General features: G+C 42.9%; 2 protein-coding genes across 3 annotated transcripts; one reads left to right on the top strand and one right to left on the bottom strand.

Moving 5' to 3' along the window:
- Positions 1 to 317: 317 nt before the first annotated feature.
- Positions 318 to 10,548, bottom strand: LOC115140302 (E3 ubiquitin-protein ligase ARK2C-like). 2 transcript variants are annotated; one of them, XM_065026793.1, is made up of 8 exons: positions 10,286 to 10,548; positions 5,221 to 5,542; positions 4,865 to 4,975; positions 3,457 to 3,586; positions 3,084 to 3,188; positions 2,653 to 2,748; positions 2,132 to 2,235; positions 318 to 1,997 (listed from the first exon to the last, which is right to left on the bottom strand). In XM_065026793.1, exons 1-8 carry the CDS (start codon positions 10,344 to 10,346, stop codon positions 1,880 to 1,882), a joined length of 1,047 nt encoding a protein of 348 aa, XP_064882865.1. In that variant the 5' UTR covers positions 10,347 to 10,548; the 3' UTR covers positions 318 to 1,879. The 2 variants fall into 2 exon arrangements, with proteins under 2 accessions (XP_064882865.1, XP_064882864.1); XM_065026792.1 differs by lacking the exon at positions 10,286 to 10,548 and having other exon boundaries at positions 4,865 to 4,972; positions 5,221 to 10,279.
- Positions 10,549 to 10,701: 153 nt separating this feature from the next.
- Positions 10,702 to 22,355, top strand: LOC115140301 (ATP synthase subunit alpha, mitochondrial-like). The gene is made up of 11 exons (XM_029678613.1): positions 10,702 to 10,858; positions 11,537 to 11,615; positions 11,989 to 12,158; positions 12,277 to 12,450; positions 12,711 to 12,877; positions 20,270 to 20,570; positions 20,708 to 20,932; positions 21,023 to 21,130; positions 21,274 to 21,418; positions 21,513 to 21,663; positions 21,787 to 22,355. The coding sequence occupies exons 1-11, from the start codon at positions 10,799 to 10,801 to the stop codon at positions 21,863 to 21,865; spliced, it is 1,659 nt and encodes a 552-aa protein (XP_029534473.1). The 5' UTR covers positions 10,702 to 10,798; the 3' UTR covers positions 21,866 to 22,355.
- The last annotated feature ends 3,189 nt before the right edge of the window (positions 22,356 to 25,544 follow it).

Here is a 25,544-nt window from a genome sequence, read left to right as displayed (position 1 = left end):
CACTCCCCTGTTCCAATGGCACATTGTGTTAGCTAATCCAAGTATGTAATCAAACCCACAAATGCTGATGCTCCATATACTCAACTAGTCTAAAGAAGGCCAGTTTTATTGCTTCTTTAATCAGAACAACAGTTTCCCCCTGTGCTAACATAATTGCACATTTTTTTCCTAATGATCAATTAGCCTTTTAAAATGATAAACTTGGATTAGCTAACACAACATGCCATTGGAACACAGGAGTGATGGTTGTTGATAATGGGCCCCTGTACAACTATGTACGTAGATATTCCATAAAAAACATCTGCCATTTCCAGCTACAATAGTCATTTACAACATTAACAATGTCTACACTGTATTTCTGATCAATTTTATGCTATTTTAATGGACAATTTTTTTTGCTTTTCTTTCAAAAACAAGGACACTTCTAAGTGGTAGTGTATGTTAGAAAATAACTACATTGTATTCACTCTAAAGACAATACACAGACACTGCATCCTCCAGCCAATGCCAGCCTTAAAAATCGTGCTATGGATGAGGCTGTGAGTAGAAGTTACCCATAGGCACAGTTCTATAATCAGCGTTCCTCTCCACCAATTCTAATCTTAATTATTAGGAGGGGAGATGCAACACTGACCTAAGATCAGCATCTAAGGGAAACTTCATCCTGCTCCATGGATGAGGGAGAGAGTCATACAGTGTATGGTTCACATGCAGAGATACTGCGGACTTTTCAATTTTTCCCCCGGTATGAATGTTGTTCTGGAGGCCGCTCTGCAGAGTGGTCACTAGCTGGCACAGCCACAAAGTCATAGAATCTGATTTTAAACCTAACCACACTGCTAATCCTAACCTAAAATTGTTTTAATGAATTTTTACAATGTAGCCAATTCTGACTTTGCAGCTGTTCCGTCTAGCGGAGTTCTGCCTCCAGGACAAGACTCATGACAATAAACGTCATCCTGCGCAGACTTCCTACTGCTCCACAATCACAAGACAGCCCAAGCCTGCCATACAGAATGCATATCTGTGGCCTCAGTTCTAGAGTATAGAGGCCCCAATACAGCACAATTACAAACCACTGAAGCCATGCCTGGTTAGCATCTCTAGCATCCACTGTGATAGCAGAGATCGACTGTACTGGAAATCCACCTATTGATTGGCCTTTGTACATAGCTAGCACTTCCTCATTGCCTAAAGGCTGCCTGTATGCCTATTACCCTCTTTTAAAGACTATTTCCCCATTTTGTATTTTTTCCCACCTTATTTCTTAAAGTGGGATTTTTGCTTGCTACACCACACTGTCACCCTGTTAAATACTGGTGATCAATAACAAGACTACTACACTCCATAACACCATATGCATTAGGCCACAGAAGCTCATTTCAAGAAACATCCCACTGCTGATTTCATATCTTGTCATGTTTCGCACAGATGTGCTGTAGCTAGAGCTCAGCATTTTGGGTTTCATCAAGAGGGAGTGAGACCAGTACACATATATAAACCCAACAACACAACACACACGCTCGCTAGGTGGTTTAATGGAGGATCTCATCTCTGAGTGTATGGAGAAGCTAATGCTACGGTGCAAAACCCTGATGGAGACTCATCAAGGCCCTGTAAATCTGTCCATACATTCTGGCACCCTTCTGCCTCTCTTCTTCATCCATCCATCCATCCATCCATCGGCCTCTTTTGTTTCTCTATTGTTTGGATCAGTGTGCTTTGTTAATCCCTCTCACCTCCCCTCCCGCTCATTGTCTTCCTCAGCTGGCTCAGAAGGCAGGCTCATATGTGATGCAGATGGGAAGGGGGACGTTTGGCAGAGCTCCCCCTAGGGATGAGGTGGGGTTTCACAAGATGGGGGCAGGGAAAGGAGGCATCAGCTGTCTGGTGCCAGCTGGGTCTCAATGTCCACCCTGCATATGGGGCATTTCCTACTGGTGGCCAGCCACTGGTCCACACACGCCTGGTGGAAGAGGTGCATGCAGGGTAATCTCCTGGTGGTGGAGGAAGAGGATGAAGAGTGTTAATATGAATTACCATAGATACAGAGATCTGCAAACTGTAGTCTGTTTTGGCACCAAAATTACCATGACAATAACATTGTCATTAGCATTGTGACTAGACCAACCTGACATCCTCTCCATCCTCCAGCATTGATAGACAGATGGTACACTTCTCATCTGTATCCAGTTCCTCATCCACCAGCCCGAGCTTCAGGTCCTGAGTTATCCTCTGGAAAATAAAATATACCTTTTTTTTTTTTTTTTACAAAAAGCAATATGCATATTTTCAAATTTAACTCAGGTTCCAGTCTCAATAATTCACTAAAATGTCATGCATGCCTATGATTCCTTCAGTATATTCAAATAATTCTCACAAGACTCACACAGCTTTATAATAATTTGTCCTTTCACCTGCAAGAGGAGTCATCTGTGGTCTTAAATTGGGTACACTCCAAACCATCTGACTGTTGTGTAAATAAGTCCATTTGGACTGCAAGGGGACAGGATTCCTTGGAGAGATTTTTGGCTAACAATGACCTAAAATGAGACGGCAGTGTTCGTCCGTGTCATTCTGTTCTATTGTGCTTTATTCACTGTTCTGCCTCGGTACATCCGTTACAGACACAACCTGAGGGCATATTCTTACCTTCTTGTATTTGTGAGGGTAGGTAAACCTTTCAATAGTGGTCTGGACAGCCCCTCGGTTCACACTGCCCAACCTGTCCTCCAGCTGCAGTAGCTCCTACAGGCAACACATGTGGGAAGACTGTTAAACATCTGGAACAAGCATTTGTCTCTACCTCAAGACACTTCATTTATACTGGCTCTTATTTCAGTCTGATAAAAACAACAAAAGAACAAAGCAAAATAAAACAATAGCTTTTCGATTCAGAAGCATCTGGAAAACAGAACTTGTGGAAAAGAGAGGAGCAGTCCCACATGAGGCTGTCTACAGCATTGGAGGCAGGGACAGAGGCGTGAGGACAGCCGTGTGATTACCAGAGTGTGTGTGTGTGTGTCGGGGTGAGAGTGTGACAGGGTTGACTGGAGTTAGCCGTGTGACTGGTATAACAGTACCTCATAGCTCTCTCTCACAGCTGATGCATGGCGGGAGGGGTTGAGGCCCTGCAGGGCCAGCAGGTGTAACTGAGGATACGGGTAGTTTCTGATCTCATGGACAACCTAGAGAGAACATACAGAGAGACAGTAAGGGAGTAATCTGGATACCTTCTCCTCAACTCTGAGAAAACATCTGAATTTCATACAGATGCCAGCCATCCCTAAACCCAGTCTCTACAATGATCTATGGTGTAAAGACCAAATCAAACACTACGGGTGGTACAACAAATATGGATGCCATGATTGCACAGATCATTGAACATCGCTTTAATTGTAAATGTACATTCTGTTCATTTAAATATTATGGCAAAAAGAGTTGTGATGATCTCACCACTTGGGTGGAGGCATTGCTCCTGGGGAAGTGATGCATCCTGGGAGATGTCAGGTAGTGATGGTAGTGCTGGGGCAGTGGGCGGACGTGGTACTGAGGAGGAGGGAGCCCCGCGTCCACACTCAAATCCCTGACCAACCACACAACAGAGGAGGAGACATAAGAGAGAAACCAGTTAAACACAGACCCAACAAAAATCATTAACATTGATTGTCCTTGGATTCCATACAGAGGGTAGTGCGTATGGCCCAGTACATCACTGGGGCCAAGCTTCCTGCCATCCAGGACCTCTATACTAGGCGGTGTCAGTGGAAGGCCCTAAAAATTATCAAAGACTCCAGCCACCCTAGTCATAGACTCTTCTCTCTGCTACCGCACGGCAAGCAGTACCGGAGAGCTAAGTCTAGGTCCAAAAGGCTTCTTGAAAATAAAAGAGAGCCGCACACTCTAGGAGCTCAGATGCAAAAATGTAATTACCAATGTTTCGACAGCCAAGCTGTCTTCATCAGGGTATGATCACAAACACTGCGGGATGACTCGTTTATATAGTGTCAAAAACACAGGTGTCTGTAATCATGGCCAAGAGTGGCCTAATATCATTGGTTAATTATCAAATATTAAAATAGCATACAAAGAACAGCATACAAACAATAAATGGATAGCATACGATCATAGATTCATTTTAGACTACACAAGCTTACAAACAACTACAATGGCAAAGTCACAATAATCACAAGAATGGCTTCAGATCAAAGTCTACGTTGAGACCGAAGGGAGCAAGGGTCTCTAAGTTAAAGATCCAGGTAGCCTCTCGTTTTAACAATAAATTATCAAGGTCACCCCCTGACATGTTCGATGCCAATATAACAGAGACGAAATCGAGTGGCCTGCCTCCAAGAGGCTTCTTAACAGCTTCTACCTCCAAGCCATAAGACTCCTGAACAGCTCATCAAAGGGCTACCCAGACTATTTGCATTGTCCCTCCCCTCCCCCTCTATTACGCTGCTGCTACTCTCTGTTTATTATCTACCTATAGTCACTAACTCTACCAACATGTACATATTACCTCAATTTACGTCGACTGACCCACACATTGACTATGTACTGGTAGCCCCTGTATATAGCCTTGCTACTGTAATTTTACTGCTGCTCTTTATTTTTTACTTAACAGTTATTTTTCTTAAAACTGTATTGTTGGTTAAGGGCTTGTAAAGTCAGCATTTCACTGTAAGGTCTACACCTGTTGTATTTGGCGCATGTGACAAATAATCCATCATGCCTGTGGGAACAGGTGACTCAAATGAGAAAATTAAGATTATCCACAGTCCAGGAGTAATGTTTGAGACTTAAATGGATGAAGCCACATTATTAAGCCACATTATTGTATGAGTGCAAGCTGGCGTCTTACCAGTCTGTGCCTTCAGCCAGGTAGCGAGGCTGCTGGGCCGCAGGCTGTGGGGGGATGTGGAGGGCGGGAGCAAACTCGTAACCCGGCCGCAGTCTGTGGGGCTGGTGTCTGCTGACAGGACAACCAAAAAACGTTTCTGTGCACATCATATTCCATGCCATATGTTGTGTGGATCTACAGATCCAATGGAAATTTCGACTCAACTTTAAAGCACTTTTGAGGTGTGAAAACACATGCCAAACTACCCCTCAAATATACTGTAGTTGTTAATACAAACCTTGACTTTTCTATAGCTTAGGGAGGTACCCAAGTTACTATGGGAGTGCCGTGCTTAGCCAGAAACCAGGTCCCCATACCTGGAAGGTGGCATGATGCGCCGGTGCTGGGTCTCTAGGATCTGCTGCTGGAGGAGGTACTGCTGGTGTAAGGCCTGAGGTAGGAAAGGAGGGGCAGAAATGTCCTGGAACTGGGGTGTGGAGGGTAGGGGGTTGAGAGGCGGGTGGAGCTGGGGAGAATGCTGATGGCCAGGGGGAGCCAGGTGGGGGTTGATGCCCGACTGGGGCTGACCTGGGTGGGGCATTGGGAAGTCAATGGGCAGCTGGGCCTGGGGGCCTAGCTGGAAGTGCCGGCAAGAGGTAGCATGGCTATGCTGCTGCTGCTGCCGGTTAAAGTGGGATCCTGTGGAAACAATGAGAGGGAGTCAGACACCTGAGAGAGAAACGGCAGGTTAGAATTTATTGTGTATGTGACATGGAGTGTGTGTTTGTGTGATGTAATTGTGTTTCTGTAGGAGGATCTTTACAAAAGCCCTAACTCTTACCTATGGTGAAACTTACATCAGGGGATAGGGAGATATGGTGAAGTAACACATTCAAACCTGCATGGAAAATGTTAATACTTCCAAACACGGTCTATTATGGCATCATGTGACATTTGACCTTCTGGTTGGATTCTCACCTCTGGGCATCTGACTCTTCGGCAATGTGCGTGCCCAGGATTGTGCATTTAAATTGTGTAACAGAGTGCTTTTCAAATGAATCTAGTTTTAAAATCTAGGGGTACCGGTAACATATCTGAATGACCTTGAATCCCTTTGATAGAAGTGCTGCCAGAAATATTCTCCAACTTCAAGATCTACAGTGTGACATTCACATGAATGACATCATTGATCCACAGTGGGACAAAAGGCAGAACATCTATTCCTAAGATGTTTATTTTTTTATGACACAAACTGTTCATCCTTTATAAATCACTGAGGATTTTAACAATGTGATAGCATTGCTGTGAGTGGGTCCTTTTTCTGATAACTGTTTCACTTGCTGAACTGTGGGTAACATTTTATAGCACAACATCAATGATGTGTCTGTTTATACATCACTACCCAGAAATATCTAACAGCTAATGCCAAGATGTGTAATATCTATGAGCACGAGTCAAGGCCAAAGCCACATAAAGCCTACAACATATGTCTATCTCCTTCAAGAAATCAATTAAAATACTGCCTAGGCCTGTATCTTACTCTCACTGACACACACTGCTACCCAAACTTTTCCCCATGCATAGATTTGTTGGTGCAGAGGAAATAGTTTGACAGTACTTTTCCCCTCTTCTAACCACAGCTATTTGGCAGCTGAAGAAAACAGGCTGCTGTTGAATCAGAGACTAGTTTCAGTACACTGTCTCCATACTATATAGGGCTGACAATTCTAATGGAAATAACATTGATAATTGATAGTAATGGGAATGGTTTGCAATTAGCATGAAGGTGGCCTAGGCTGCATTGTGACATTGATGGCAATGACAAAATATGTTTGAAAGGGGAGAACACAATTTATAGGATGATATTTCGTAGTCAGTGACATGTTTTCCATTGCGGTAAATGCATTTGACTCGGGCAGCATGAGAAGTCCTGGAAAAAGAACATCAAACAAATGTAAACTGAATGTATCCACTGAGCTATACGCAGCCTAGCACAAACATTGTGGGACGGATCTATCTATAGGCCTTTGTGAAAGTCACCTTCACCTTTTCTAACACGAAGAACATGCGAAAGTGTTGGTGGTAGAGTGGCTAACACATTCAGATGAAAACAGGTGAAAGCCCTACAATTGAGAAAAAGGCAAAGTCTACATTGCATTTGGGTCATTACGTTGGAGTAGACTTGAAGGTGCAGTGCTACAAAATGCCTTGTGAAATAGTCAAGGCTCTGTGATCTTTCAGAAACATCTGAATGGGGTGGGTTATTTTGTCTCACATTCAGCTCCTAACCAGTCACTAATCACAATGGTTAAATCATTTGATCCAAGGTTCAACTGTGGCACACTGCACTTTCAATTGTCTCAGTGGTACAATCACCATGAATGACAGGGGACAGACTCATTCAGGCCTTGTGATGATAAAAGCATTGAAATTGTCTATCTTTGTCACAGCGGGAGAGGTGGGTGGGGTGGAAGGGGGAAGGTAGGGACGAGGGGAGGGCTAAAGACAATAAATGGAAATCAGCAAGAAGCACACTGAAGGTTAGGAAAAATACTATATTCTTTATTGAAAAATATTAGTTTGTGGAATTTGTGTTTTTGTAATAATGATAATATAAACACCATGCAACAAAAATAAACAACATTGACTGAAGGCAAGGCCCACCATGCTCCATATAGGGTTAATAAGAACAGAAGCAGCATCTAATGAGCAGATGTGGTTGGCTACAGCACGGTAGGGTACATCTTTACTACAGAAAGATTACATTGGAATTTACTATTCAATGTAAAAAAAAAAAAATCATATGAATCATAATGTGACCATGCATTGAGAGTACCATTACCAGAACAAAAAGGTAAAGAGAGACCACAACCAAACAATAAAATACATTATTACTCTACTAGAAGATTCACTGTAGCAGTGCAGGAGATAAGCATCCCTGTGAAATGGATAGCATTTTGTACTTTTGTTAGTGGGGAGGCTCATTGGGAAGTGAACAACCAGTGAGAGCATCTACACTTATAGCATTACGATTTGGTTTTGGCTTTAGTGAGCAAAAGGCCTGATAATTCAGTGTTTCAAAGATATTCATTTTCAAGAGGAACAAAAGGGTTACACAAATGGAGGCGGTTATGACAGGTTGTTGGGAACAGGTGAAGTGTACCAGTATTTATAAAATGTTGATGTGTTGTCTATTTTGAAATCACTCAGATGACCACGAGGTAATTATAATTGTGTGTGATCATATTCAATGAAATATGACAATGCATAAGCTTTACATGTAATTGTACATGTAAAAAGAATGCCAATTGGAGCAAAATATACTATTACTTAGCTACCTTTGTACAATGCATTTTCCATGAGGAAAAAAAGAAAGAAAATTTGCCAAATTCTGGTGTTCAGTAAAGCAGTGCAGAAATAGAATCCATGCAAAATGTATCCACTTTACAGGGATTTACAATAGGCTGTTGTCATAATCAAGACTGAATGGGAGGTACACAATGACATACATTTGATTCTCTTTAAGAGCTAAAAATGTGTTAAATCTACAACAACTTGACAAAGACAAAAAGTTATTATATAGGTGTTAGCTATTTGTTTTAGTTTTTCCACATATACTCTATGGTTGAATGATACATTTTTGTTGTTGTTATATATACACCAATGTCGTCTTCTGATGGAAAGAGGAAATGAAGAAGGGATTGAATACAGCTAAATGCAGAGAACAGGCAGAGGCCAGGCCACGCCACACCACACAGCAGCAGATGATCATTAGCTACACAATGGGAGGGACGACAAAGATCTGATAAATGCAGAATGTAGAGCCAGCCTCGAAACTATGAAACAGGAAATAAGAACAGAAATAAAAGCACAATGTGAAATAATTGATGCCACTGCATGAACTTAATATGCTACACTGTAGCAACTTCATAAACTGGGTGGTTCACGCCCTGAATGCTGATTGGCTGACAGCCGTGGTAGATCAGACCATATACAATGTATATGACAAAATATTTATTGATACTGCTCTAATTACTTTGGTAACCAGTTTATAATAGCAATAAGGTACCTCGTGGGTTTGTGGTAAATGGCCAATATATACCACGGCTAAGGGCCGTATCCGGGCACTCTGCATTGCGTCACGGTTATGAACAGCAACTTAGCCGTGGTATATTGGCCATATACCACACACCCTCGTGCCTTATTGCTTAAGTATGTTTTAATACTGAATCAATGGGGAATTACTGTCTAAAATCAACTGGTGGATCAGCCTGGTCTCATAGACGAGACATATCATAGTAAAGGTAAACAAGGTAAATCCGGGACACTAAAATGAGTAGTATATATTACGTTTAGTTAAATAAGACATACGATTACTTAAATAAAAACGAAAGTTTGTTGGTTGGTTGGTCAGGTGGGCGTATACCGTGAGCTCGAATCTCATCACAGACAACTAGAATTTTAGCTCCTCTGCAACTACTTAGCATGTAGCTAACTCCTGGCCGAGCTAAGGTTAGCTATAATTCATAACATAGATGTTTGCATAAAATACACAACATATCATACTAAATATGTATCGGATTTACTGCAAATACAGAATACGAAACGCTCAGACCAGATTGGAAAAACAACCTACATAGCTAGCTAAATTAGCTAACGTTACGTGTTTAAAGATCTTCCTGACATTTTAAAATATGACAATTTAGCCTGTTTGTTAGCTAGTAGTTGCGATATAGCAAACATTCTTTAGCTAGCTAGCTAATTGAATTAGTCATAAAATCCTCTTGGCAAGCAGTAAAGATGATCTTCAAATGACATCCTGGGATTAAATACATTCTCCCTACAAACAGACCGACCGAGCTAGCACTTTGTAACCAGCTAACTAACCTTCAAACAAGTTTGAACGTGTTTCACGCATTCCTCTCTGACATTTCACCACTGCCATTCATTTCAATGGCTGTGCTTATATGTATTGAAATTGAGCTGACTTACTACAATATCATGTCCAAAAATAGCTTAACGTTTAAAAAGGTAACTAGCGTTAGCTAAATAGCATCGGTCAACGCGCGTCCATATAACAATTAGATAGCTAACGTTAGTTAGCTGTCAATAGCTACCTGAAAAGGCTATATTTGGTTTATATACGATCAGACCAATACTACCAAAATGTGTAATATGATCGTGCAATTGTTAATAAAAATTTAACGAATAAGAACATAATAGCCTTGTATGGCAAACATACTGTTTTGTCCTAGTTAGCTATCATTCGCTTTATATAGAACGGAACAGCTGTTTGGTAGCCAACTAGCTAGGACGACAACAACACAGTCGCTTGTTGGAATGGATCCTAAAAGAGATTTTCGACCAGGTTAGCGAGCAGCTTTAGCGATATTGAGATTAACAGGGCACACGTAATTGTTAAAGATAAATATATATAAATACCTCTATTTCTTACTGAGCCAAATACAGGAAGAACCAGATATCCGACATGCACTAAAACCATTATTGGATCCTTGTCTTGCCGCTGGGTTGATGAGAGATATAGCCCATGCAAGATGGTCCGTTCCAACCTACATTCAAGCAGTTCTAGCACTGAGTTGACAGGCAACTGCTTCGTTGACAAAGCGTCGATGGATCGGTATTTTCACGTTTAGGAAATATTCAGTACCACACATGGCCTCTAGGTTGTGTCGAATTCCCCCCAAACAATGTCAGGCCCTTTATGATCGCTAGTGGGCGCTAGTGTACCACTCATACATAGCAGCTGAAACGTGAACTCCACTACAGTAGATGGCAGTAACGATTTGAAATGACAGGCTGTCATCACGGATGACATAAAATGAAGAAGAACGAAGCCAGCCACCCCCAGGTCATTCGCATACATAGGACACCCTCTAAGTAAAACTAGCTGGTCTTTGCAGGTGGTGGAGGACAAGTCATATTCTCCCGTTAGAGATGTTATCCGTGCGAGTTGCAGCGGCTCTGGCCAGAAGCCTGCCCAGACGGGCTGGATTTGTGAGTATTGATTTGGTTGTTGAATGTAAGACCATTTGCATTGCACGAATGAAAATGTCAATGCAGTGGGTGTATGAAGGGTAGGCCTTTACAGGCCTCCACCTTCACACGCTTGTCTAGAACGTCATGACCCAGCAAGGCATCTCATGCCACTCGACCTGCTGTCTTGATATTTATTTTATAACGTTACATTGCTGTTTGTATAACTCATTCATTGCACATTTCATTTAGTTTTTTCCCTTTCAATGAATGCACTTCAACTACACTACGGTCCCGTAAAATGGCTGTGCTAGCTATGTAACGTTAGTTTAGCATGCTATCCGTTAGTTAGCTAAGTTCTGTGAAGGTCAGGGTCTTTTACATACAGAATGCTCCGCCTTGCACAGAACAAGTTCATATAATTATAATTAGTTAACTACAGTGTAGTTTCTTGTTTTGAAAAATGTTTTTGTAGTGGTGGTTTAACTGGCATTGCCAGCAGTCAAAAGAGAGGACATCTTGCGGACAACCTAGCTAACTAACAACGCTTGGGCTAATGCCTTGGGGCATATGTTTTGATTTCAGTTCATTGTAATGCAGCTAGCGATTCCAATATACATAGTGCGATTTATTTCCCATTGCATCAGTACAATAGCACTTGTCTTGAACAATAACTGACCATGCTTGCATTCATTCTAGGTGTCCAAGAATGTTGCCGCCGCCAGTGTAGGAGTGACTCACCTTCATACACACAGACCATGTCTTGCTGCAAAGACTGGTGCGTAAAGCGAATGATTGACTCAATGAATGACCTTTAGTTAATGACACTTACTATTTAGGTCAGAAATCCTGTTTTGCCACAAGTACCTATTTAAATTAGCAGGGGCCATCAGGATGTACACTTGAAGGTGCAGTGCGACACAATGCCTTGTAAAATAGTCTAGGCTCTGTGATCTTTTGGAAAAATCAGTTTGGGATGGGTTCATTTTTGTCACATTCAGCTCCTTACCAGTCACTATCAATTGTTGCTATTTCTCCCTATATGAACATAAAAGGGATTCCTTTATGGCTATATTATACTAACAAAAATGAGGAGTTATGTTGACTGTCAAGTTGAGTCCATATTTTGATGAGTGGGTTCTTTTTCCCAGGCACGGCTGAGGTGTCCTCAATCTTGGAGGAGAAGATCCTGGGGGCTGACACAAGTGCTGATCTGGAGGAGACTGGCCGTGTGCTCTCCATCGGTGATGGTATTGCCAGAGTTTACGGTCTCAGGAATGTTCAGGCTGAGGAGATGGTGGAGTTCTCCTCTGGGCTCAAGGTGCTGATCTAGACAGTTTATGAATTTAACGGAACCATGTTGCATTGAAAGAGCTTCTGTTCAATCTAACCACTGTCGTCTTCATAATTTTACCATTGTCTTTTATCCTCTTTTCTAGGGTATGTCTCTGAACTTGGAGCCTGACAATGTTGGTGTTGTGGTGTTCGGTAATGACAAGCTGATCAAAGAGGGTGACATTGTGAAGAGGACTGGTGCCATCGTGGATGTGCCAGTTGGTGAAGAGTTGCTGGGTCGTGTGGTGGATGCATTGGGCAATGCCATTGATGGAAAGGTGAGGGCAGATTTGTAAAAAAAAAAAATAGTGTAGTTAATTGCTAGTTATTATTAGAATAGGACTTTTGTACATTGAGATTTAATGCGAAATAGAAATGTATTTTATACTAAAACACCTTGAACACCACATAAGAAACAGGATCTCCTGTCTGATCCTTTCGGATCTAGGCCGAGTCCTTGGGTTGTGATTAGAGGTTAACTATAGCCTGGGCATATCGGGTCTGATCAGAATGGCATTAACCCTACTCTGTCCCTCAGGGTCCTCTTGGGTCTAGCATCCGTAGGCGTGTGGGTCTGAAGGCCCCTGGCATCATCCCCCGTATCTCTGTGAAGGAACCGATGCAGACTGGCATCAAGGCCGTGGACAGCCTGGTGCCCATTGGGCGTGGCCAGCGTGAGCTGATCATCGGTGACCGGCAGACTGGGTAAACACAGATGGCCAGATGCCATCTTAGAAAATACCTCTATTCCTTTAGTAGGGCTAACTGGGGATTGAGCATAGAGGTCGTCTGATTCATCTGCATGGCCGATAAATTAGGGACGATTTTAAGTTTTCATAACAATCGATAATCTTAATTTTTGGATGCCGATTACATTGCACTCCATGAGGAGACTGCGTGGCAGGCTGGCCACCTGTTACGAGTGCAGCAAGGAGCCAAGGTAAGTTGCTAGCTAGCATTAAACTTAGCTTATAAAAAAACTATCTTAACATAATAACTAGTTAAATACACATGGTTGATATTACTAGTTTAATTAGCTTGTCCTGCGTTGCATATAATCAATGTGGTGCCTGTTCATTTATCATCGAATCACAACCTACTTCGCCAAACGGGTGATTTAACAAGCGCATGCGTGTACAATGTACTGTTTTTGCACCAATGGACCCAACCATAAACATCAATGCCTTTCTTAAAATCAATACACAAGTATATATTTTTTTTTTACCTGCACATTTAGTTAAATGAAATTCATGTTAGCAGGAAATTGTCACTTCTCTTGCGTTCATTGCATGCAGAGTCAAGGTATATGCAGCCGTTTGGGCTGCCTGACTCGTTACAAACTGAAGACATTTTTCCTAACAAAGAACCTAATTAATTTTCCATCATTTCACATAATTATGACAACAGTGAAGGTTGTGCAATGTAACAGCAATATTTAGTCTTATGGATGCCACCTGTTCAATAAAATACGGAACGGTTCCGTATTTCACTGAAAGAATAAACGTTTTGTTTTTTTGAAAATGATCATTTCCAGATTTGACCATATTAATGACCTATGGCTTGTATTTGTAAGTTTATTATAATTAAGTCTTTGATTTGAAAGAGCAGTCTGGCTTCACAGTTGGGACTGGGTAGCTGGGAAAAGTTCTGACATGTACATCTCTGACGATGCCCTTCTTGTCAATGTTGACACTGATGACTCTGGCTAGTTTGTAGTGACCCCTCCAGGCATTTTGGTCAGCCAGCCAGCCAACATCTCCAACAGCCACATTCCTGTGTGTTGTGTGCCGTTTACTCCTCACGAATAGATTGGGCCCAGCTAACTGACTCCACTTCCTCCGGGACCGGTCAACTTCTGTTTGGATAGCTCTCAATCTTTTGTATGTGTAGCTTTCAAAATCAAAGCATCCAAGATCTCCTCTGGGTCCAAGCAGAAGGGAATTTGGGCTGATGTATTCTATGCAGTCCTCCCGGCTTTGAGTTCTTGCATCTATGGGCCTCTCATTGGCAAGGTTAGCAGCCGTGTAGAGAAATGTTTGAAACTCACTCCATGTGAAGAGTCCTTCTCCTCCCAGGTTGTGCAAAGCCCGCTTCACAGTACGAACAGCTGCTTCTGCAGCTCCATTCCTGTGAGGGGAGTCTGCTGGTGGATTTTCCAGCTCCATTCTGTCCCATGCTTGGAAGCTTCATTTTCAAGCTCAGATTTACTTAGTTGCTCTAAGAAGAGGTAGAGTTCTTTGAGGGCACGTCTGGCACCCACAAAGTTATTTCCAGGATCTGACCACAATTTATTTGGGTGCCCTCTCAGTGCCGTGAATCTTTGGTAAGCCAGTAGGAAGCCTTCAGTCGACTGGTCACTGACAACATCTGTGTGTATAGCTCTGGATACCATGCAACAGAAGATAATACCCCACACCTTGAGCTTGGTTTTCTTTTTCACCTCGTCCTTGACTTCATACAGTCCAAATAAGTCCACTGTTGTGTACTCAAATGGTCTTGCTGGTGTTATCTGCTCGGATGGAAGGTCACTCATGATCTGTTGGCACTTTCTGGTCCTGGCCTTTCTGCACAGAGTTGTCAACTCTCTTTTTAGCCAGCTTCCGGCTTTTATCACCCAGGCTTTCTTCCTCATCCGGAGGAGTGTGCCTGCTATTTCTTCATGGTTTGCACCATGGGCCTCTTGAGCAAGGAGAGTGGATATCCATGCCTCATATGGTAGAATTGGTACGGCAGTTTCGTCCTCATCAAAGATCTGGAACCTTCCTCCACAAACTGAGAGCCCAGTCTCTTTATCTCTGTAAACAGCGAGTCTGTTGAGAGTGGTGTCTTGAAAGGTTATACCTTCTTTAGCTGCAAGGAACAAGTCTCTTAGTGCATCTTCACACTCCCCGACAGTGAGTACAGCTTGTTTTGGCTCTGGACCTCCAGTTTGTTGAAAGAGCGTCCTCCCACTTCGGTTTATCTGAGGCTGAATTCTTGGTCACCATTTTTCAATCTTGTTGTGGCTCTCCAAACCCATGCAATGACTCGGATCAGCCTGGTCAGACTGCTGAATTTCCTGATGTCAATCAGTTTGGTTACCGCAGAGCCGGCTGGTGATCTTTGGATCCGAGTCTTGGGTTCATCTGGGTTATTTTGCTGTGCATCACTCTGGTTTCTCTTGACCTGCGCTCTGGTCAGTGCTGCCGAGGAAGCTTTCCTTCGAAGTTTGTTTGTGCCTTCCTTGGCATACGAGGCGATTTCTTTGGCCGACTTATGTGGCCACTCTTTCACAGGTTGCCTCAGGAATGCTGGTCCATCCTTCCACATGGAATCTTCCTGGAGGTCTTTTGGGGCTGCCCTTCTTGTTATGATGTCAGCACTGTTCAGGCCTCCTGGGATCCACCACCAGTCTTCTATGGATGTGGATTTCTGGATCTCTCCAACTCTATTCGCAAACAAAGTTTCATATCCATAGCTGTCTCTCTGGATTGCTCCCAACACAGTTTGACTGTCCAGTAGATGGAGCCATCGTTCAATTTCTATTCGACTGTGCTTTTCAACGTACTTTCGAAGTCGTGCTGCATAGACAGCACAGCAGATATCAGATTTGACTGGTTCTCCCTTTTGGTCCAATGGTGTGAGCTTTGCTTTGGATTCAACCAGTCTGACTTTGATGTCTTGCTGGGTCTCCCATCTTAAGTACACTACGGCTCCATAGCTCTTGTCACTTCCATCAGAGAATGTTATTCCCCAAGGTTTTCCAATCCAGTTGACTGGTGTGAGGCTTCTGTGAAAGGTGATTTGGCCAAGATGCGTGTATTCCTCAAAGAATTGGATGGCTTCTTCCCTCAAATTTTCTGACAAAAGGTTTGTCCCAAGTGTCTCAGGTCAGAGTTCTGCCTCCAGCTTCCTGAAACGCCTTTCTGACCAGAATGGCGCCCTTTTGTTTGGCAGGTGTGACGAGGCCTATTGGGTCATACAGGCTAGCTACCTGGCTCAGCAGTTCTTTTCTCGTCAGTGGGTTTGGAGTTTTCCCTCTCACCTCTTCATCAAGGAGATTTTGGCCGACTCATTTTCTTTTTCCTCTTTGAGAAATTGATTGAAGTCATGAGGTACAAGGTATCCAACTCCAAGGGCTTTATTGTCTCCTTCCCTCATTTGGTTTGGGAGAATGAGTGCTGTGCTTGACTGCGCTCCTTGTTCTCCTGGTACAATCTCCTGCCTCCCACTTTGATCTGACCGGACCCAGGGCTTGAGGAAGAAGCCACCTGCCTTCAGGATCTCTTCAACCCTTTTGGTGTTCTGGTCCAGCTTTTGCAAGTCATTATGGGAAGTCAGGATGTCATCGACATAGGTATCCTCTTCAAGGATCCTACGTTCCTCCTCCAGGTGAGCAAACATGGGCAGTTTGGCTGTCTCTCTCATAGCCAATTGCGCAATGCACCCTGCTGGTCAATCGCCAATGTTGACTCTGGTGATCGCATACTCTTTAATCTCTTCCTCCTCGGTGTCTCTCCAGAGAAATCTGTGGAGGTGCATCTCCAGGTCTTCCAACCACACAGAATTGTACATTTTCTTAATGTCGCCGAGGGTAGCATGGACGTCTCTCCTGAACCTGAGTAGTACTGCTCGGATGGGATTGAGGACATCAGGCCCTTTCAGCAGAAGGTCATTCATGCTGACCCCTCAACTTCTGGCTGCTGTTCCGTACCAGTCGCACAGGTGTTGTGAGAGAGTGCGGGTTTGGCGCCACCAAGTGGCTGACATACCATATTGGCCCCTTCCAGCTGGCAATGAGCTCTGAGTTTCTTCACTGCTCTTGTCTCCACCATTTCATGGACTTGAGCTGTGTATGCTATTCTCCATTCTGGCTCTTTTTTGAGTTGCTTTTCTGTTCTCAAGAAGGTGGCTTCCACCCCACTCCTGTTGCTAGGAATGGAACTTGGATCTTGAATCCAGGGGTATTTTGTGTCCCAGTGGGGTTCATCACTGTGAGCATCTGCTTTGATGTAGGTTTCCTTATGATCTCCAGCTCTCTTTCCTCACTGTCATTTCCTTGCCTCTTCTGTCCTCCTCCATTAATACAGGTAACAAGTGGAGGACAGAGGAGCCTCTTAAAGAAGTTACAGGTCTGTGAGAGCCAGAAATCTTGCTTGTTTGTAGGTGACCAAATACTTATTTTCCACCATCATTTGCAAATAAATTCATTAAAAATCCTACAATGTGATTTTCTGGATTTTTTTTCTAATTTTGTCTGTCATAGTTGAAGTGGTACCTATGATGAAAATTACAGGCCTCATCTTTAAGTGGGAGAACTTGCACAATTGGTGGCTGACTAAATACTTTTTTGCCCCACTGTAGGTCTGTAGCAGTTTGGGTCAAGAATGTCCCCCCCCCCCCCTTTGAAGAGGGGGATGACCGCAGCTGCTTTCCAATCTTTGGGAATCTCAGACAACTAGAAATAGAGGTTGAACAAGCTAGTAAATGGGGGTTGCAACATTTTCGGCAGAATTTTTAGAAAGTGTCCAGATTGTTTAGCCCAGCTAATTTTGTAGGGGTCCAGATTTTGTAGCTCTTTCAGAACATCAGCTGACTGGATTTGGGAGAAGGAGAAATGGGGAAGGCTTGGGCGAGTTGCTGTGGGGGGGTGCAGTGCTGTTGACCGGGGTAGGGGTAGCCAGGTGGAAGGCATAGAAAAATGCTTATTGAACTTCTCAATTATAGTGGATTTTTCGGTAGTGACAGTGTTTCTTATCCTCAGTGCAGTGGGCAGCTGGGAGGAGGTGTTCTTATTCTCCAAGGACTTTACAGTGTCCCAGAACTTTTGAGTTTGTTGCAGGAAACACATTTTTGCTTAAAAAACTAGCTTTGGCTTTTCTAACTTCCTGTGTGTATTGGTTTCTAGCTTCCCTGAAAAGTTGCATATCATGGGGGCTGTTTGCTGCTAATGCAGAACGCCATAGGATGTTTTTGTGTTGGTTAAGGGCAGTCAGGTCTGGAGAGAATCAGGGGCTATACCTGTTCCTGGTTCTACATTTCTTGAATGGGGCATGCTTATTTAAGATGGTGAGATAGGCATTTAAAAATAATAACCAGACATCCTCTACTGACGGGATGAGGTCAATGTCCTTCCAGGATACCCCGGCCAGGTAGATTTAGAAAGGCCTACAAATGGTATAGAGAGAAATGGTCCTATAATAACTACAACCTAAAACTTCTTAACTGGGAATATTGAAGACTCATGTTAAAAGGAACCACCAGCTTTCATATGTTCTCAGCAAGGAACTTGAACTTTTACTTTCTTCCCCAACACTGTTTGTGCCTTATTTAAACCAAATTGAACATGCTTCATTATTTGAGACTAAATAGATTTTTATTTATGTATTATATTAAGTCTTCATTCAGTTGTGATTGTCATTATTACAAATATATAAACAAATATATAAAAATCGTCTGGTTAATTGTTACTGGCTAATTTTGGTCATCCAATCGGTATCGGTGTTGAAAAATGATAATCAGTCGACCTCTAATTGAGAATATGGATGATTAATGTATAATAAACAGTTGTGTTAATTAAATTAGCATGGTAGAATATTATCTTTATCCAGGAGGGTGGAAGACTATTTCAACTAGAGGTCAACCGATTATGATTTTAACAGCGATACCGATTATTGGAGGACCCAAAAAAGCTGATAGCGATTATTTGGCAGATTTTTTTGTGTGAAATAATGACAATTACAACAATACTCGATGACATTTATTTTAACTTAATATAATATATAAATGCAATATATTTAGTCTCAAATAAATAATGAAACGGGTTTAAATAATGTAAAATCACACTGTTGGAGAAGAAAGTAAAAAAACTAACGTTGGGTAAGTTCCTTGCTCAGAATATGAAAGCTGGTGGTTCAATATTCCCAGATCAGTTTTAGGTTATAGTTATTATAGAAATTATGACGTGTCAACTATTTCTCTATACCATTTGTATTTCATATACCTTTGACTACTGGATGTTCTAATAGGCACCTTTGGTATTGCCAGCCTAATCTCAGGATTTGATACGCTTAAAGTCAATTCAAGTCAAAAACAGCGCTGTGAAGCAAGCATTGCTAAGAGCTGCTGGCAAACGCAGGAAAGTGAATGCTTACGAGCCTGCTGCTGCCTACCACTGCTTAAACAGACTGCTCTATCAAGTCATTAATATGGTCAAATTCGGGAACTCATTTCGATAACAAAATGTTTATTCTTTCAGTGAAATACGGAACCGTTCCGTATTTAATAGAACGGGCGGCAACCCGAAGTCTAAATATTGTTACGTTGCACTACCTTCAATGTTAGTCATAATTATGTAAAATTATGGCAAATTCTTTCGCAATGAGCCAGACTGCCCAAACTGTTGCATATACCTTGACTCTGCTTGCAATGAAAGAAAGAGAAGTGACATAATTTCCCAAGTTAATATAGCCTACTAACATGAATTTCTTAAATATGCAGATTTGAAAAATATACTTCTGTGTATTGATTTTATGGAAAGCATTGATGTTTGTGGTTAGGTACATTCGTGCAACGATTGTGCTTTTTTTGCAAATGTGCTTTTGTTAAATCATCCCTCGTTTGCCGAAGTTGGCTGTGATTCGATGATAAATGATCAATTCAGGCACCGCATTGATTATATGCCATGCAGGATAAGCTAGTTAACTACACATTGTTGACTATATTACTATGTTAACTAGTGATTATGTGAAGATTGTTTTTTTTCTTCTAAGTTTAATGCTAGCTAGCAGCTTCCCTTGACTCCGTGCTGCACTCACGTAACGGGTGGTCAGCCTGCCACGCAGTTTCCTCGTGGAATGCAATGTAATCGGCGTCCAAAAACGATTATGTAAACTTGAAATAGGCCCTAATTAATCCGTTGACTTCTAATTTCAACCAATTGCTACTGCCTTTCATTCTACTTAGAAACCATGCCTTCATAATTGCAGTAATTATTCGCTATGATATGAGTGTTTCCATTCTACTGCTGCGTCTTTTCAGATTTGATTCCCCAGACGCTCCAGAGCACAAGTATACCAGCAAAGTAATCTAATACAAATTCCTTTTCCAATAAAACAGCAAAACCGCTATTGCCATTGACACCATCATCAACCAGCGACGTTTCAACGAAGGCAAAGATGAGAAGAAGAAGCTGTACTGTATCTACGTTGCCATCGGCCAGAAGAGATCCACTGTGGCGCAGCTGGTGAAGAGGTTGACTGATGCTGATGCTATGAAGTACACCATTGTGGTTTCTGCTACAGCCTCTGATGCTGCACCCCTGCAGTACTTGGCCCCCTACTCAGGCTGCTCCATGGGAGAGTTCTTCAGGGACAACGGCAAGCATGGCCTCATCATCTATGATGATTTATCCAAGCAGGTGAGAAGGGGAAGATGGGGCTGAGTGGAGTCTTGAGTGTGATGCTACTTCATGGAGGGAAAAAATAATGAGCTTGGCTCGCACAGTGACTTCATCCATGTCCAACAGCTGTATTCTCTCCCCTCCCTACTCTCCAGGCTGTAGCCTACCGTCAGATGTCCCTGCTGCTTCGTCGTCCCCCCGGTCGTGAGGCCTACCCCGGGGATGTGTTCTACCTGCACTCCCGTCTGCTGGAGAGGGCCGCCAAGATGCACGACAACTTTGGCGGTGGCTCCCTGACCGCTCTGCCCGTCATTGAGACCCAGGCCGGAGATGTGTCTGCTTACATCCCCACCAACGTCATCTCAATCACTGATGGACAGGTGGGTGTGATGTGGATGGATGTAATTTCCAGTCAACGTGTCAAAGATTAATGTAATCCCTAAACAAGAGGTGTGCTCTCTCCCCGGCAGATCTTCTTGGAGACTGAGTTGTTCTACAAAGGTATCCGCCCAGCCATCAACGTGGGTCTGTCTGTGTCCAGAGTTGGATCAGCTGCCCAGACCAAGGCCATGAAGCAGGTACGAACTGTGGTTCTGAAGGAGACTGTCTTTGGATAAATGCGGATCAACTTCCTTGCAGTTCATCAGTTAGCCCACAGTATATATTTTTTCACTTGAATCGGTCTCCTAAATCCATGATGTAATTGGTCCTTTCTGTGTAGGTGGCTGGTACCATGAAGCTGGAGCTGGCCCAGTACCGTGAGGTCGCTGCTTTCGCCCAGTTCGGCTCCGACCTGGACGCTGCCACCCAGCAGCTGCTCAACAGGGGCGTCCGTCTCACCGAGCTGCTTAAGCAGGGACAGTACTGTGAGTGTCGCCACCAGTATGCTAAAAGTTTGATATTTTTGTTGTCCGCAAGGCCCACAATTTTTATTTAAATTGATTTCTTTCCCTCCCATAGGCCCAATGGCCATTGAGGAGCAGGTGACTGTCATCTACGCCGGTGTCAGAGGTCACTTGGACAAGATGGACCCTTCCAAGATCACCAGGTTTGAGAAGGCCTTCCTTGGGCACGTCCTCAGCCAACACCAGGACCTGCTCACCACAATCAGGTAACACACATGGGACTACCACAATGATCTGAGTTATAAGTCAACAGTGGTTAGTGTTAAAATGGTAACATGCGTTGATATACACTTCATCTGAACTGATGGGACACCCTTGTTTCTTTCCAGGACTGATGGCATGATCTCACCTACAGCTGATGCCAAACTGAAGGAGATTGTGTTGACCTTCCTCTCCAGCTTTGAATAATGTGTGAAACTGCTCCTGGTCCTTCAGTGTGCTTGCTACCTGTCTTGGCCCCCGTTGTCCTAATATTATATGTGAGCTACTGAAGGCCAGAACCTCCATGTACAGATTTCTCCAAAGAATAAATAAAATTTTACAACCCTGGAGAGCTGTGGTAAAATGTGACTTTATGGTAGGGTGTGCAGGTCCAGCAGATTTTCTACTTGGAAGGGTATAAATGATCATGTGAGAAATAAAGGAGAAACCCTGCATTCTGTTCTGTTGCAGTGATGTTTCACCCACTGGGGGTTTTAATATACTGTATTTAGGGTAGTTTTATTATCTTCGTTCATGAATTTCACTTTCATCTTGTCAGAATTAAAACAGGGTGGTCTAAAAATATATTGATTTAACAGGACATGAATTGTCATTCTTGCACCTCGTGAAAAATGCAGCACATTCAGTCAAACATGACGCATTTCAAAATTGATTTAAATAAATCTATGGCTTTGAACCCTTGTGTGGTGTTTTATTATTCACCCAATGTTAGCAGGTCTGGACCAACATTGGGTTTTTATAACAATACAGCATAACAATGTATGTAAAATTACTTAATGTCGACTTATCAATTACAGCAAAATGTACAATCCCTTACATGGTTAATATTAGCCATTCACATCTGCTAGATCACGTATCAATAGCACTTGTTTTTGTAAACCAATCTATAAGTAAGACATGGGTGGAATAAATCATGTTTATCTTAACCTAATTACATTTATATTTGTTCTTCATGTGTTTATTGCTTTGAACTGAACAAATTGGAAGGACACATTTTACATAGTATTTTATGGAACTATTAAATAGCCCCATTGAAAATGCATTAAGGCTGGTATACACACACGAGGGACAGAATTTAACAAATCTATTTCTTTCACTTGATGCATGTGTACTGTGTCTTTCTGTCTTTGGGTCCACACACACTGCAGCGCTTCTTGTTGCTACCGGCTCCAATCTGAAAACACTTAGTGAGACGTTAGTAACATTCCTGAACTCCCGTAGTTACAGCAGGCCAAAGTGGGAGAGTCAGACACAAGCACATACTTCCGGTATTGGAGTTGTTACTTCTGTGGGTTGGGTGGATGGGGCACCAGCATCCTCACGATGGCTACAGAAGCTGGGGACCTTGGGATATGTTGCTTCCTCGGGATTTGAGGTCTTATCAATGCCTTGCCCAGCCCCTTGAAAAAGAGCCCCCTCTGGAGCTTCCCTCTGTTCCAATCTGGGTTCAATGCCATCCAGATGACAAACGTGTGGTATGCCAAGATGTTGAATATCACAAGTGGCCAGCGTAGGGTTCTGCGTTTGCAGCTGTAGCCAGTCACCAGCTTGTCTAAATTGTCCACCCCTCCTTTTGTGGAATTGTAATCCATTATGATTTCTGTTTTTTGATGCTCCTGGCAACAGATTCTCCCATCCCTATGCAGTGTACTCATGAGTACCACATTTTAGCCTTTCTTTGGCACGTAGGACACTAGGGACGTGTCAGCCATGAACACCAACATAGAGGAATCGATAGGCCTGTTCCGTGTATTCATCAGCTGAGGTGCGAGTTCTGGCTTGCTTTTTTGTACTGTTCCTACCATCATCAGCTTCCTCTTGAGCTTCTGTCCCAGCTTATGTGAAGTGAAAAAGTTATTGCAGGTGATGTGACCACGGAGTCCCTGTGTCACGTCCAGAATAACCCGTATCCCTTGGTTCTTCTCAGGGGCTCCTCCATCTGGCTTCCCCGTATACACTTGCAAGTTCCACGCATATGATGAACCAGCATCACAGGCAGCCCAGTTCTTGATTTCATATTTTGTGGGTTTAGACAGTATGTACTGCCTGAAGGGGCAGCGACCCATAAATGGCATAAGCTGCTCATCAACAGTAATGTTGGGCGCAGGGCTGCTGATGGGCTTGTCCTGGGTCTGGCTGAGGGTCAATCTCATCCTCTTCTTCCAATTCACTGTCAGACTCTTTTTGGAAAATTCTTCACCTCCAAAGTGGAAGATGCTCCTTCCACACTAGCTTCTCTCTCTGCAAGAGTAGAGATGATTTTTTTCCATACTGACTGATTGTGGTAAGGAGCCACACATGCAAAGCATGAAAATAGTGCATTTTTTACAATGTATCCAAATAATGTATTGAAATAATGTATTGTAATAATGTATTGTAGTAACATTGTGCAGGTTCCTGCAAGACATTGTGTAGTTTCACACACTACAAAGGGTAAAGAGTGCGAGAAAAGCGGGATACAGGCAGACAGGCAGGGAGACAGATAGGTTCTTGGTGTTATGTTGAAACAGCAGGCCCAGGGAGGAGGAAGACAGAGTGAAGGCATGTAGCAAACCTTTTTGTTTAATTTTGACTTGTTTTCACCTACAGACACACTTTTCCACACTTTTATTACCCTCGGGTCCAGTGGACCCGAATACCACATATGTAATATAAATGTGTAGGGAGGTGCACAGGTGCACAGAGGTGCACAGTGTGCACTCAATGAAAATGTGTTATTTTACATGTTATTCACAGAAAATGAGCCAAGGCCAATGAGTCTCATTCATTGTATCATTTTTCTTTTAGTAAACATTGAACGTGGGTCCCACAGACCCGAACACCACACGAGGGTTAAATACCACTGCTGCAATGTCTATTGGGTAGTTCCTGTCGGGGCTCATGTGTAAACATTTCTGTAAAGCAGGAATGGTGGGTGTTACTTGTTTGATACAATGGAAGTAAAGGTATCCACATTTATTGTAAAACTCTTGCTATCACGTTTCCCAGATCTAGTACAGCTCTTTGAACATTAGTCTGGACCAATACGGCTCTGCTTTCGTTTTGATTCATTCAACATGGCAAGTCCTAGTCGGCACATTGTGAGATCTGTATTACTCTTATTTGACCTTGCATTCCAAATGTTTTGAATAAGATTAAGTTTTACTCTTGAACATGGAATCTGTCAAATCCTTTGCTAACGTCATGCATTTGCCTCTCTGTAACCACCTACTGCAATGCTACATTTATCCACCAGAGGGTGGCTAACATTCCACTCCTTGCCATTGAAAAAGCAGCTAGTGGGGATCCCCTCATTTAAATGACAGGAGTGGAATGTTAGCTAAAAAGACTGGTAGCCAGACTAAGTGGTAATTTTGTATTTGTATTTATTAGGGATCCCCACTAGCTGTTTTTTTCAATCTGATTCTAATGCTTAAATCAGTATCCTGATGTGGAATAGAGTTGTAATCATGGCTCTATGTAGTACTGTGCGCCTCCCATGGTCTGTTCTGGACTTGGGGATTGTGAAGAGACCTCTGGTGGCTTGTCTTGTGGGGTATGCATGGGTGTCCAAGCTGTGTGCTAGTAGTTTAAACAGACACCTAGGTGCATTCAGCTTGTCAACACTTCTTACAAAAGAAAGTAGTGATGAAGTCAAACTCTCCTCTACTTTGAGCCATGAGAGATTGACATGCACATTATTAATGCTAGCTCTCTGTGTACATTTAAGGGCCAGCCGTGCTGCCCTGTTCTGAGACAATTGTAATTTTCCTAAGTGTCTCTTTTGGGCACCTGACCACACGACTGAACAGTAGTCCAGGTGCAACAAAACTAGGGCCTGTAGGACCTGCCTTGTTGATAGTGCTGTTAAGAAGGTAGAAACTAG

Source organism: Oncorhynchus nerka, linkage group LG13, assembly GCF_034236695.1.
Source record: "Oncorhynchus nerka isolate Pitt River linkage group LG13, Oner_Uvic_2.0, whole genome shotgun sequence".
NCBI classification, from domain to species: Eukaryota; Metazoa; Chordata; class Actinopteri; order Salmoniformes; family Salmonidae; genus Oncorhynchus; species Oncorhynchus nerka.
Note: the sequence above shows the minus strand (reverse complement) of the source record. Positions and strands in the feature narration are given on the sequence as shown.

What these genes read in the sequence shown, in the direction of transcription:
- LOC115140302 (XM_065026793.1), bottom strand. Translation starts at nt 10,346, where the DNA reads ATGGTTTTAGTGCATGTCGGATATCTGGTTCTTCCTGTATTTGGCTCA. An exon ending in TGGCTCAGTAAGAAATAGAG is followed by an intron (nt 5,543 to 10,285) that starts GTATTTATATAT and finishes TTGTTTCCACAG; the next exon opens with GATCCCACTTTAACCGGCAG. An exon ending in GAGGATGGAGAGGATGTCAG is followed by an intron (nt 1,998 to 2,131) that starts GTTGGTCTAGTC and finishes CTCCACCACCAG; the next exon opens with GAGATTACCCTGCATGCACC.
- LOC115140301 (XM_029678613.1), top strand. Translation starts at nt 10,799, where the DNA reads ATGTTATCCGTGCGAGTTGCAGCGGCTCTGGCCAGAAGCCTGCCCAGA. An exon ending in TGCCCAGACGGGCTGGATTT is followed by an intron (nt 10,859 to 11,536) that starts GTGAGTATTGAT and finishes CATTCATTCTAG; the next exon opens with GTGTCCAAGAATGTTGCCGC. An exon ending in AGTTCTCCTCTGGGCTCAAG is followed by an intron (nt 12,159 to 12,276) that starts GTGCTGATCTAG and finishes CCTCTTTTCTAG; the next exon opens with GGTATGTCTCTGAACTTGGA.